This window comes from Lonchura striata, chromosome 17 (assembly GCF_050655825.1).
Source record: "Lonchura striata isolate lonStrDom1 chromosome 17, ASM5065582v1, whole genome shotgun sequence".
NCBI lineage: Eukaryota > Metazoa > Chordata > Aves > Passeriformes > Estrildidae > Lonchura > Lonchura striata.
Window position 1 is genome coordinate 3,418,781 of NC_140719.1, and position 14,357 is coordinate 3,433,137.

At 52.5% G+C, this 14,357-nt stretch overlaps 1 protein-coding gene and 1 long non-coding RNA gene across 5 annotated transcripts in view; both read right to left on the reverse strand.

Annotated features, from left to right (window-relative positions):
* Positions 1-14,357, reverse strand: part of LOC110480267 (uncharacterized) — a 219,012-nt gene that overhangs the window by 118,101 nt on the left and 86,554 nt on the right. The gene's annotated exons all lie outside the window — the stretch shown is intronic.
* The window catches only part of WHRN (whirlin), a 52,137-nt gene that overhangs the window by 7,505 nt on the left and 30,275 nt on the right, over positions 1-14,357 (reverse strand). For all 4 annotated transcript variants that reach the window (XM_077787816.2, XM_077787815.2, XM_021548085.3 and 1 more), the window contains 5 exons: positions 8,873-9,075; positions 7,362-7,398; positions 5,692-5,904; positions 5,006-5,212; positions 2,296-2,328 (listed from right to left, as the gene is read on the reverse strand). In XM_077787816.2, the coding sequence (XP_077643942.2) occupies positions 2,296-2,328; positions 5,006-5,212; positions 5,692-5,904; positions 7,362-7,398; positions 8,873-9,075 (693 nt within the window). The remainder of the gene's footprint in view (positions 1-2,295; positions 2,329-5,005; positions 5,213-5,691; positions 5,905-7,361; positions 7,399-8,872; positions 9,076-14,357) is intronic.

Here is a 14,357-nt window from a genome sequence, read left to right on the forward strand (position 1 = left end):
GCACCTCTGGCTGCAGATTTGCTTTACTCAAGCTCACTTCTTCAGAGGGCAAAGGCAATTAAACAGTGATTGCTCTGGGCCATAAAACATGATGACTTTTAAGCACATTTGCTTTCAGGAATTGGCTATTTCGAGGCTGTGCCTTCCTAGATTTCCCTTGAAAGACTCACAGAAGCTACTGCCCTGAAAAGTGAGTATTGTGAAGGCTGATCCCTCCTGCTCCTCTACCCAATCTATTTTCCAGTTCCTCATGGTAAGTGGGGCCAGGTGAGGCCCTTCCAGCCCCTCCTCAGAGCAGCTGGGAAATGTTTGTCCTTCTTATCCGAAACAGAGTCCCCAGCAGGAGTGATGGAGCTGCAGAGCATCCTTCAGCCATGAAGACAGTTTTCATTTGCAGATTAAAGAGTGGAGAAACTGCCACCCCCCTGGGGAACACAGCCCAACTTCTAATTAACCTCTCAGCTCCAAATCAGTGCCTAATTTCCAGTCAGTGCTAATGAGAGCTTCGCTGAGATACTCCTGTCAGTTTTGAACAACTGCCCCAGCCTGGGATAAGCCTGACTTCCCTCCTCTCTTCCCTTCCATTGCCCACTCTGGAATGCAGCCACAGGGATGGAGGAGCCACAGGCCTCTGCCCCAGATTTTAGGGGCTCTAAGCATGCAGAATGACATCCACACGGTGGTTTCACTCTGTGCTTACCCTCAGCCTCTGAGAGGAGCATTTCCCAGCACGTGGGAATGCTCCACGTGGGATATCCCAGGGAGCTGGACCAGCCCTGGGAGGAGAAGGCACCTCTGGATGGCAGCAGCTTTGCAAGGAGGTGGTGGAGAGGAGAGCCCACAGGGATATCCACTCCTTCATCCCAACACTGAGGGCTGGGCAGGAGGCAGGGACAAAGGGAAGGGCAGAACAATCAGGAGTCCCCACTGCTCTGGTCAGACAGGCTGCAGCTGATTATTGCAGTCTGCAGCTGATCTCTGCCCTGCAGCACTCACCCCGGGTCCCAGCGGTTCCAGGAGGTGCTGGTGACACCCAGACAGTGCCTGAGCACCAGCAAACACGGGCTCATTGCCAAGCATCCCTCAAGCATTCCTTCATGGAATTACAGCCCCACCCTGCTGGTTTTTGGTGAAGTCCCCTCACCAAGCCATGGGACAGGTGGCCTGCTCTGGTGTCACTGCAGTCCCAAAGCCAGAGGATCTGTGTCCCACGGGCTGGGACAAACTCCAGCTGGGAAAGCCATGGCATCCTCTGCTGGGTAAGAGCCATTCCCCCAGGGATGCAGCCCCTGGGTCCCATCCTTGGCTCTCTGGGCTCTCCTGACCCTGGGATTTCCTCCAGGACAGCAGCAGGGAATGAGCTCCACACCCTGGAGCTGCAGCTTCCCTCAGCCTGCCCCAGCCAGGGGCTCTGGGATGGCACAGGGGCTCCTGGGGCTGTCCCACAGCCCTGCCCAGCCCCTCCACGGCTGGGTGAGCATTTCTCACACACAGTCCACGTGCACTGACCCCCTGAACTGCAGCACACCCAAGGCCCATGAGGAAAATTCTCCCCCATGCTGAGGATGTGTGCAGGGATGTGAGCAGCCGTGAGAGGGCTGGGGCTGCTCAGCCTGGACAAGGGGAGGCTCTGCAAGGACCTTGTTGTGCCATTTCGTGAAATTGTGAACATGAACATTTTCATGTCCACCATTTCACAACAGATTTTTTAACTGATCTTGTTGTGATAACATGAAGGGGAATGATTTTAAACTAAGAGAGGGTCAGTTTACATCAGATAGAAGGAAGATGTGTTTTATAACAAGGGTAGGGAGGCCCTGGCTCAGGGTGTCCAGAGAAGCTGTGGCTGTCCCTCCTGGAAACATCCAAGGCCAGCTTGGACAGGGCTCTGAGCACCTTGGTCTAGCTGAAGATGTCTCTGCTCACTGCAGGGCAGCTGAATTAGATGAGCTTTAAAGGTCCCTCAACCCAAACCACTCCATGATTTTCTACTGGTGTTTAGCCAGGGTGCCCACACCCACACAGCCCAGCAGCAGGCAGGACAGGGAGGGCAGTGTGGGGTCTGCCAGGCTCCAGCTCTGCTGCTCCCTCCAAAACCCCATCCCTGAGGTGTCCCTGGCACTCAGCTCCAGCTGGGATGGTTTGAACTGAGCCTTGTGTGCCCTGCAGCACCAAGGACTGCGGGAAGGAGCTGCTCTGTGCAGAGACAGCAGCAGAGGTGGGTGAGAGGAGGTGGCATGCAGGAGCTGTGTCCCTCCCCTGCCACAGCCCTGCCCCAGGCACTGCAGCCCCTACCTCCATCAGGTCGATGAGCCACAGCAGCCGCTCCTGGGGAAAACAAGCACAAAAGTGAAAAGGCACCCTCAGGGAGGGTGCAGGACAAAGCAGAGAGCTGAGCAAACCCCCTCCCCAAACCCAACCCAGAACCCACATCCACTGCAGCCAGGGAGGGGTGGGGGGGCTACAGGGAGCCCCTCCTGCCAGGGGTGCTGGGGAGGGCACAGCAGCAGGGCCTGAGGGGACAGTTTGGGAGCCCTGCCCACATCTCTGTCCTGCCACCCAAGCACCCATCCACCATGAGCTGGTGCTCTTTGCTTGGCAGCTGTTCCAGCAAGACGGCACAACCACCTCCAGAGGCAGCATTCCCATCATCCTGGATGGGCTCATCTCCATTCCCTGAGCAGGGCGTGCTCTCCCACCCCTGGGGACAGCTGCCACATGGCCAGGGAGGCCCTGCAGTGGCACAAGATGTGGGAGTCCAGAGCTTCCCTCTGGCTGCCCTGGCAGGTCTGGGACCCTGGCAGGGGTCAGGAACCCCCCTGGACAGAGCCCCCAGAGACACTGTCTGTGATCTCTGGCCATGGAAAAGAGTTTTCAACCTTACAGGATGAATTACCAGCTCTGAGGGCTTGATATGAGTAACAATTAAGTGTAGCACGGGTGCAAAAGTAAAATTTTAGGATTCTAGATTAGGAGTTCAAAGGGGATAAAATGAAGGAAATTGGGTGTGCCTTGTCCTTTTTCTCCTTCTTCATGCCCTCCATGTCTCACTGTGGTGTTGGCATTTTTCTGTTGGTTCAGGCTGGGGACACACTGTCCAACGTAGGTGACAGATATTGGCACGTTCTTGTAAATGCAGCCCAGGGAGTTTCTGGTATTTAATGTTTGTCACATCCCACTGAGGGCAGAGCCCCACACGCTGCCCTGCAGGACAGAGCTGGGCAGGGCAGCAGAACATGTGAGAGATAAACAGAATAAACAACCTGGAAACCAGCACAGACCAATTATGGCTTCTGCTTTGGCAGCGGGGCTGACAGACAGAGACTTTCTACAATCTGGGAATTATCAATACCTCAGATTCCGACACAAGGGACACGTGCTCTTGAAGGAAGCTTTGAAAGCAGTGGTGCCCACTCTGTGCCACAGCAGCAGCCTGGTGTCCCTCTGTGCCACTGCTCACACCCTGGCCTGGGCAGCCACGCTTGGCACGTGTTGAGGAGCACGAGGCACCCCTGGAACACGTGGCACAGCCCCAGGCATGGGCACAGCATGACAGCAGGGTGTCACACTCACCACAAAATGCTGGCAGACCTGTGCCAGCCCTCAGAAAAATTTTCCCAGCAGCTCCCTGGAGAGCAGAGCAAAACTCACTTTGTTTATGCAGATCCAGAAAGGATCTCGCTGAAATCCCTCCCAACCTGAGCACAGGTTGCCTGTGCCTGTGGGCACTTCTGCATTTAACAGGACAAAAGCACAGCTCTGATGCTCTGACACTCTCTGAGGTCTCTCACAGGCAGGCAGAGCCCCAGGAAAGCCCCCTCCCCTCTCCCCCACAGGCTGTGCTGGGGGGACCCTCCACAGCCCCATCCCAGCAGCGTGGGCTGCTTTCCTCGCTGAGCACAGAGCCCATTGTTCCTGCTTCTTTCCATGAAGGGTTTAATTTCCAGGGTTACTAATGCATTTATGATGAAAGGCATTTTATGGCGAGGAAATGAATTTGGGGGCTGTGTGCCTGCACAGTCTGAGGTGATTACAGTAACTTAATTAGACGGTGCGTGCGACAGGGGCCTGGCAGAGACGTGGGAGTGCTGCTGCTGCTGCTGAGTGCTGAGAGTGGGTGGGATTGGGATGCAGCTGCCTGGCCACTGTGGCTCCCACTGGGATGGGGAGCAGGCAGCCAGCATCCTTAGGAGCTGATTTAAGAGCTGGTGAACAGCAGCAGGCATGGCACGGCAGTGGGTATCGCTGGGATTTCTGCAGGGATGCAGCTCCAGTGGATTTCTGGAAGCAAGGCAGGCTCTGTCCCTCACTGGGATGAAGGTGATGCCTCAGGTTTTGGCTTTTATATTTTCAGATTCTGTGCTGCTTTAGTCCGTGGGTCTGGGATTTATATCAGGGGCTGAGCTCTGTGCACAGAGTAGGGAGACAAAACAATTCCTGCTCCAGCTGGGCACCAAGGACAAATGATCCAAATCTCAGCCCAGGAGCACAAACAGCGTGGGCTGGAGAGAGAAAAACAAGCAGGATGGGACTGCCTGGGCTGGAGCTGGAATGGGACAATGAACTCCAAGGTGCCAATGGAGCAGAACTGATCCCAGGGAGAGCCCCGGGAGCGCTCGTGCATTTTGGGACCATTTTGGGTCATTTGCGTGCAGCCCTGGCTGGGCTCTGGTGCTGCTCAATGTGGATCTATCGAGGCCTTTTAATCAATCTCTACTTTCTTCTTTAACTCCATTTAGTCTCTGTTCTAGGGCAGCCCTCACAAGGCATCCAAGGGACACGCAGCACCCCAGTGTCAGCGGCACAGACACCCAGCACCCCATGGCATCACCCACAAACCACCCAGAGCACCCAGAAAAATCTCAGCTCTGGGGGAGCCGTGGGGGAAGCTGGGCAGGGCTGGCTGTGGGGTGAGATGGCTTTCCAGCACTCCAGGGAAAGCAGCTTGCTGTAGGGTTGCCAGGAGGAGGTGCTGAAAGGAAGGGCTGGGGCAGGAGGGACCTACCCGGGCCGAGCTGACGGTGGTGGCAGTGAAGTGGCTGCTGGAGGACGAGACGGTGTCGCTGTAGGACATCATGGAGTAGGAGTCGGGGCTGGGCCCCGCGGGCTGCCGGGCCTTCATGGACTCGATCTCCCTCTTCAGCACCAGGTTGTCGAAACGGTCGAGGTCTTGTGGGGAGATCACCCCCCGCACCTCGGAGAGCAGCGAGAACTGGCCAGGCACACAGAGCCAGAGCCGGGTTGGAGCACAGTCACATTCCCGGGAAGCTGGGGGTCTCCCTCCCACCACCATCAGCAGTGGCAATGGGATGTACTGGCAGGTGATGCAGGAATTTGGTCCTAAATGTTACCAGACACACCAGCCTGCATCCCCCAGAATGGCCCTGGATCCCTGGCAGTGCCCAAGGCCAGGCTGGACAGGGCTGGGAGCAGCCTGGGACAGTGGGAGGTGTCCTTGCCATGGCAGGGGTGGAACAAGGTGATTTTTAAAGTCCCTTCCAACACAAACCAAGGGTGGAATTCCGAGCTGGTTCCATGATAATGTGGATTTGGCTCCCATGCCCTCCCCATTCCCTGAGCAGATCACCTTGGAGGCACCAGGCCACAGGGTGACAATGCCTGCAGCGTGGTAGTGACTCTGCTCAGCCCAGCAGCCCCAAGGAGCTGTCCCTGCCCTGCTCAGGGCCTCACCTTGGCGTGTGTGTTGAGCAGCTCGAAGAGGGCCATGACCAGAGCATCCACGGAGATGTTGCCCTCCTTGTACTCGTCCAGGTAGTAGCCCATGGTGGCCCGCTCCTGCTCGTTGAGCAGGTGCCGTGCCTGCTCCTCCAGCATCACTCGGCTCTGGTTCACCATGGTGCTCAGGGTCACCTGCGAGCCGGCCAGCCCCCGGTAGAACACGGGCTGCAGGGGACAGGGGACAGGCTTGGGGCACCGAGGGGGTGGCAGTGGGAAGGAGGGCAGAGCTCTGCTGAGCCAGCCTGGCTGTGCAGGCTGGACCAAGGAGCGCCCTGCTCCGGGCTGTGCCACCAGCCCACAGTGTGCCTGTGTGCCACCCTGCCTGCAGGGGAGCTGGCAGCCAGACTGGAAGGAGGATTTTGGGAATGACAGGAGGAAAGTACCCCCAGGTACCCCCCATCAGCCTTTGAATGTCACCATTTGCTGGGGTAACTCCAGAGCCAAGAACAGAGGAGCTGAGCTTTGCTCTCTGGGACAGGGACAGGGAACAGCTGGAGCTGAACCAGGGCAGGAAATCAGGAAAGCTGCTGGCACTGTTCAGGCTCCCCAGGGAATGGGCACAGCCCCAAGGCTGCCAGAGCTCCAGGAGCCTTTGGCCAGCGCTGCCAGGGATGCTCAGGGTGGGATTTTGGGGGTCTGGGTAGGGACAGGAGCAGCACTGGATGATCCTTGGGGTCCCTTCCAGATCAGGATATTCTGTGATACTCTGATTCTCTGAGTTCATGCATCACCAGTCGAATTTCCCATCCCTTTTCAGCAAGTGGAGACCCTGTCCCCCACCAGGCAGTGATTTAATCCCAGGCTGTGCTCCTCCCTGGCAGAACTGGGGCCACAGGAGACAGGCCAGCTCCCCATCCTGTGGAAAAGGCACATTTGCCCCCAGTGCCAGCTTGAAGCAGACCCTAGTGAAGAAAGAGCCACTGGCAACCAAAGGAGCCCCAGGGAGAGACAAGCCTGGCTGCAGATGAAAGACTTGTTCCCTTTGAGAGGGATTTCTGATGGGAGGTCCTTAGTGTTTCCTCTCAGGCAGAGCTGGCACAGGGATGTGGAACCAGACAAGACCCTGACTATCCCAGAGACAGAGAGGAGTTGAGGCTGGGGAACATGTTTTGCCAGCAAAGAGTACAAAGCTGTTATCAGCGAGAGCCACCTGTGAAACCTCCCTGCTTCATTTCCATTTAAAAGCAATGTGCTTTGCAAGGAGAAGATGCTGGCACAGGGCTGCAGGCACAGCACGGGGTGAATCCCTGTGCCTGGTGAGGTGGGGAGGGCTGGCTCAGCTCTGCCCCGGGCTGGGACAGATCCCTGCAGCTCTCAGGGCTCACAGACAGCCACCCTGAGGCCAGGCATGGTCACCTCTGTAGGGTGGAGGGACCCCCATGGTCCTAGTCCGTGGGTGGTCATTGCCCCTTGCCCATGAAGGCTGCAGGGCACCAGAGGTGCTTAGAAGTGGCACAGGAGAGGGGACACCACTGTGTCACAGCTGCCAACAGAGCATGGGGAGGAGAAAGGCCCATTAAAATCCCAAACCAGCATCCCTGCTGTGACCAGGAGCACAGGTCCCTCCCTCCCACGGAAAATAAACCACATCAGCAGGGATAGTTTCACAAGGAATGTCTTACCCTGGCTGCCACGTCTATTGCATGGTCACCCACTGCCCTGTGAAGAGGGAGAAGATCAGTTAGCACTGAGTGCCTGTCACTTGTCACCTGGCACAGCACCTGGCACCTTCTCCCCTCCCTGAAGAACCAAAAGCTTCTGGCAGGGGAGAAGGGGAAGGGACTGTGGATGTGACAAGTTGGTCAGAGAATGAAATAGATAACTTCCCTAGGCATGGTTCTGGGAAAAGCTATAAGGAGCTCAGAGAAAAGAATTAAAACAATTCTTATTGTAAGTCTCTGCACCTGGTGTTTGTGAACATGTGGAACATGTTCTACGTGATGTTTATGGAAAGATGGTGTTGTTCCTAATTAACCAGTTGGGTGACAGGTGTTATTAAGAACCAATCAGGTTCTGGGTGAACGATGTTGCTTATAAAAATGTGAAGTTTTGTAATAAAGGAGCTTTTATGCCTTCTGAAAATGCATGGAGTTGTGTTGCCTTCATTCCTGTTCCTGACTCAACAGTGATATTGGACAGCACAGCATTGTCCACAGCTGCTCCACCCTACAGACCAGAGCTGCTTCCCTGACTCAGCCAGACCCCAGAACGGGGAGCTCCATGGGGGTCCCACCCTCCCAGGGGCTCTGAGCTGGCAGACCTCCCCAAAAAGCCCCTGTTTTGGGTTGGAAATGGGGGTGTGTGCTCTACTGCCATCTGTCAGAGCTGGGGCAGTTCTCCTCTGCTCACTGGGCTCTTTTCTTTATCTCTCCCACAGCCAATCCTCCCTTCAGGAGATCTCTGCTGTTCATGGGCCATTAATTATTAATTATCTGCTGTCCATGGCCACTGAGTGTCCCTGCATGGCTGAGAAAATTCCAGCATCCCATGGGGAGAGGCTCTGCCCAGGGGAGGAGCCAAACATTCCTACCTGGATCCAATCTGACCTGGGAACAGCACAGCAGCCTTTGCCCCCTGCATTCCCAGAGGAGCAGCTTTCTTCCCCCTGCATTCCCAGAGGAGCAGCTTTCTCCCCCCTGCATTCCCAGAGGAGCAGCTTTCTTCCCCCTGCATTCCCAGAGGAGCAGCTTCCTTCCCCTGCATTCCCAGAGGAGCAGCTTCCTTCCCCCTGCATTCCCAGAGGAGCCCAGGCCCATCTCCCCCAGCCCTGGAGCTCCAAGGAAAACTCCCCCCTTGTGCAGGATCCTGCTCCAGCAGAAGCACAGCTGGCACTGCAGGAGGGCTGAGCCCCCCTGGGATGGGGCTGAGCCACTCCCTGACCCACAGGGGACAGGGCTGCTCTGACTCTGGCAATGGTTTGGGTTTTTTTGTTTGTCATATTGCATTTGTATTTTTAATTTTCGTGTTAAAGAACTGTTATTCGTATTCCTACATCTTTACCTGAGAGCCCCTTAATTTCAAAATTATAATAATTCAGAGGGAGGGGGTTTACATTTTCCATTTCAGGGGAGGCTCCTGCCTTCCCTAGCAGACACCTGGCTTTTCCAACCAAAACAACACCCCAGGCACGTACCCTGCTGAGCTGACCAGGGTCTCCCCGAGCTGGGAGCTGCTGATCCAGCGGGTTTCATCCACGGTGGTGCGGGCGTGTGGCAGGCGCCCGATGTCCTTCACCGTCATGATCAGGTGGCGCGAGGACTTGAGCAGCTTCACGGCCTCGTCGTGGGGGATGCTCAGGAAGCTCCGGCCGTTCACCTCCAGGATCTGGTCTCCCACCTGTGGAATCAGGGCGGACTGAGCCTGGCACGTCCATGGAGCTTTCCAGTTGGGAATAACGCTTTCCTGTCCTGGCAGGGAGGTGCTGCCCACTCTAAACCAGCTCCAAATTGGGATGCAGCAACTGGAGGGACCAGGGACAATGCTGTTGGATGGAGATCATCCCTCAAGCTGGCAGCCAGTGACTATTGTAAATGCAGGCAAACCCAATGGGAAGAAATGCTGATGTCTGACTCAGTTCAGAAGGCTGAATGATTTCTTTATTATAACTATGCTATAATACATTAATATACTATATAAAAAGGAAGATACTAAAACTACATACTACTTTCTCTAGTTCTATCTCTAACTCAACTCGTGACCCTCTCTGAGAGCCCAGCTCCAGGTGGGTTGGATTGGCCACCAGGCTCAAACAATGCTCACCAGAATCCAACCAAGCCATCACCCCAGTTAAACAATTATCCAAACACATTCCACATAGAAAAAACAAGGGTCAGAAGTAGAAATAGTTTTCTCTTTCATTTCTCTCTGTGCACCTCTATGAAAAATCTTGAGAGGGAGAGAAATGTGCTTGCCACAAGTGAGGAGCAGTCTGTGACTGATCTGCCCAGACTCCTCCACCAACCAGACCAACCCCAAAGAGCATCAAGGCCTCCATCAGTCCCTGCTGATGCTCTGGGAGGCCAGGAGCCATCTGTGGTGGCCCCAACCCTCAGATCTCTGCATGCAGCAGGGAGGGTCTCACCACAGCCTCCAGCACCCAGCAGCATCTGGGACAGCTGCATTCCATCTCTCCTATTTCCTCCCCTAAGAAATTTCATTCTGTGGGCAAGGCCTTTGCTGGAACCTGGAGCTTCCCTGACAGCCTGGCCTTGTTTGAGACACAGCACCGAGCTGGTGTTTCACCCTTCATCCCAAATCCTCTTCCTCTGTGCTCCCAGGGCATCCAGGGCTCCTCCTCCTTCCCATATCACAATTCGCCCTGTTCCTGATAAATCACATTTTTGAAACTGCCCTTTCCTATCTTTGCTTAACCCCAGCTCAGCTCTACCAAAACACAGCGTGGATTTTCTTCTCTGCCTGGCCAGCAAGGAGACACAGGGAGAGAAAAGTTCCAGAGAAGTGAAACAAATGATCAGTGGCAGATGAAGGTGCCTGTGAGAGGACAGATGGAAGAGATTAGGCCTGTTAAATTTAGAGAGGAGATCATGTGGGGGGCTGGATGGAGCTGTACAAAATAATGCTGGCAATAATGAGAAGCCAGAGAAGGGCTCCTGTTTGCCCTTCCCTCTGCTCAAAGGACAGAGGAGGCTCAGGGAGGCTGGAAGGATGCTCAGAGTGGTGCTGAGGGGAAAAAGCAAGAGCATCATGGAGTCATTTGGGTTGGAAAATGCCTTTAGGATCACTGAATCCAGATCCATGTTCAGTTTCATCCAGGGACCCTGAGGGGATTTGCCTCATTCTTCACCATAAAGTTCAATAGTTTATGTTGGAAGTGACTTAAAATATCCCAGAAGTATGAAGGGAGGAATCCCAGGGGAAGGCAAATGACACAAATTACCACATTTCCAACCATGGGGCTCCAGAAATATCTCAGGCTCCCTTTGAGCTCCGTCAGCTTTAAATCCACTGTCAGAAAATTGCTGGCTATTCTTTGCTTCCTTTCTGCCAGGGTCAGGATTAAAGCAGGAGATGATATTTCTTGTTGGGACTCAGATATTTATGAGTTCTTATCTACGTTAAAGTCTCACAGACCATGAGTTCTGCAGTACTTCACTCCAACAAACTAAAAAATGAAGCCCCATCTCTCGCTACAAGGCCTTTTAAGGATAAACTGTCTAAGTAAGAAATGACATTAAATTATTTTTACTTTTAACCCAATAACCAACCACCCATGCCCTCAATGTGGATTTTTTCATCTAATTACACAAAACCACCAAAACCAATGGAGAGGAAGGTGAAGAAGAAGGACCAGCCTCCACCCTAAAACCTCCATCTTGCTTTATATATCTGTTACTATATTCTAAACCCTTAAACTCTGAGTTTTACACCCTGTGGTATCACACACTTCTATCCAAACTCCACCCCCACAATCCCAGTTCTGTCATTCCATTCTGGAAGCTTCCCCACGGCCTCAGGTCAATGCAGTGTTCTCCTGGGGGTCAGTGCCAGAAAGTCTGAAATTCTCAGTGACCAGGGTTCCTACAGCTACCAAGGAAACAGGGGAGGGCAATTATGCCAGGGCCTAAAGTGCCAGGAGAAACACCCACTCAGGTGCACAAATATCATCTCCCAGACCTTTCTGATCCATCAGGAGTCCCCTGGAGTGGATTTTGCTGCTCAAACAAGGAGCACAGAGTTCCCTGCAGCACCAAAACAATAAAAATTCAAATTTGATTAGGCAGTTTTATTGCAGTTATGAATCTTTAATGGTTTTCCATACCAGGGATTAAATTTGCATGATTTTTTTGGTTCAGGACAGCTACACAGGTTTAATAATCTTTAATTTCTCAATTTAAGAGTGAACCAAGAGGAGCCTGGCATGCTCTTGTAACATCAGGGAGACCAGAGGGACCCTGGATTTTTTGCTAATTAACATCGATAATAATTATATTTTTTTCCCCCCAATGTCAAGGATAAGTGGGAAAGTAACAAAAAAAACCTGCAGAGATGCAAAAGAACCATCTACTAAAACAAAAGCTGACCCTGAGAAATGATTTGCTGTATTCACAGCTCCAAATTGGCACAGAATAAAAGAATAAGACACACACACACACAAAAAGTTATAATAAAACACAGGAAAATTATTGCCCTGGATATTTCAGGAGCTACTTTTCAGTTGTGCTCAGCTAATGGTGGGTGGATGCCCAGGATGTGCTGAATGCATGAACACCTCTGAAAATGTGGATTACTCTCATTTCCTAGGGAAAATTGTAGCCTGAAATGCAGGGGCTGAACACACACGCAAAAGGTGACAGACCATGAGAAAAAAGAGTTTGGAAATTACACCTCGATGACAGCCCTGGCTCCTTCTCCTTCTGGAGACAGTGGGGAAGGGGAGGTGCAGTCAAGAGAAATGTAATGGGCTTCAGACAAGGGTTCTGAGCAGCAGAAATAACATTCTCTGAAAAATACTCTTAAAAAATAATCAGAATTTGCTGTGAAAAATTCTCTTAAAATAATCAGAATTTGCTCTGGGAGAAATTGGATCACACAGACAGAAAAAGAGGCAAGAGATTTTAAATGTGAGTTAAGGTTAAAAGACACCACACTGAGCTGGGAATAACAGGGCCAAGGGGGTGATGCCAAATGTTGGCACTGGCACCAGTCCTGTTTAATGCCACTGAAGTGCCAGCAGAGAGGCTAAAGGACACTGGAGATACCACTAAAGTAGAGGGAGCCTCTCTCCAGCACAAATAATTACTAAAAGCCCTTAAGAAATTAAAGATACTGACAGAAAAATGTATGGATCAGTTTGGAAGTGAGCAAATGAAGGCTCGCAGTAAATAAGGAAGTGCTCAGCTTCTCCAGGAGGGAAACGGCTCAGGGCAGATGGTCCATGTGGGAAGGATTCAGGACAGGGAATGAGGAGACCATGGCTGGCTGAAAATGGGTCCTTTCCTGTCCTGGCTTGTAAGATCAGCATGGATTCTATTGCCATCTGTTGGAGGTTGGGCAGTTTTCTTATCTCTCCCAAGAACAATGTCTCCCTCCGGGGAGAATCTTCTGTTAATGGCCATTGAATGTCTCACTGCATGGCTGGGAAAGTTCCATCATCCATGGTGAGATGCTCCACCCAGAGGGAGGAGCCCAGCACTCCTACCTGCATAAAATCAGCAATTTTTGGGACACCAGGGCAGCCATTTCAATGGATTCCCAGAGGAGCAGCTTCTTCTCTGCTGAATTCCCAGAGGAAGACCAGGCCCATCTACTCCATCACCAGACCTTCAGAGAAAACTCCACCCTGCTCCAGATCCCTGCTCCAGCAGCATTCCATCTGCCACTCCAGGAGGAGCAGCCACCATTTCACTGGACTATTACCAACACCCTGACTCCTCAGGGTGTCAGGTTTCTGACTCCATCACTAGTTTTGTTTGCACTAATTACATTTTTTTATTTTTATTTAGTTTTTCTCCTAGTAAAGAATTGTTATTGCCATTCCCATATATTTGCCTGAGAGCCTTTTAATTTTGAAATTGTGGTAATTTGGAGGGAGGGGGTTTACCTTTTCCATTTCACAGGAGGCTGTTGCCTTCCTCACAGACTCCTGTCTTTTCAAACCCAGACATTTCCCCAGACACTGCAGCCAAGGAGGGGAGATGAAAGCCCAGGGAGGGAAGGGGCTCTCTGGGATGGAGGAAGGTTTTTGGTGTCCTCCCAGGAGAGGAGATTTCTGTCCCCATCAAGGTGACATCACTGGAAGGACCAGGAGAAACATTACATCTTGGCTACCACAACCACAATCTCCTGAGTGACTTTGTCACTTTGCAGCTCATGCCAAAACTGTGAGGGAGCCACAAGGTTTTTACTTCATCTCCCTTTTTTTCCAGGATATTTGTCTGTGTCCAGACTTCAAAGTCTACTGCAGCTTTCAAGGGGTGGCTTTGGTTTGCAGATGACACCGAATTGTGTCCAGAAAAGGGAACAGAGCTGGGAAGGGGCTGGAGCCCCAGGAGAGGCTGAGAGAGCTGGGAAGGGGCTCAGCCTGGAGCAAAGGAGGCTCAGGGGGACCTTGTGGCTCTGCACAGCTCCTGACAGGAGGGGACAGCCGGGGGGTTGGGCTCTGCTCCAGGGACAGGGACAGGAGGAGAGGGAACAGCTCAGGCTGGGCCAGGGCAGGCTCAGGGTGGAAATTTAAGAAAAATTCTTCAGCAAATATCTTGAAGAGACTCCAAAGTCCCCATCCCTTGAAGGATTTAAAAGCCATGTGGATGTGGCACCTGAGGACATGGGGCAGTGGTGGCCTTGCAGTGCTGGAGGAATGCTTGGACATGATAGTCTTGGAGATCTTCTTCAGCCTAAATTACTCTTTGTTCTGTGACAGCAAATGCTGAGGTAAAATCATTCAGCTCTTCCTATTTACAGTCTCCCTTTCCCTCTCTTCTCATATCTGGATAAATGTGGATCGTGATTTTCACACAGCCCTCATTCTGGAAACTCAATATTCAGTTGTTTGCTCAAAGCAAGCTCCCTGGAATCTGCTATTTCTGATTTAAAGGTCAAGGAGAGAAAACAAAAATGGCTTAAGGAGGAAAAAGAACCCCAATCCTGACAAAATACAG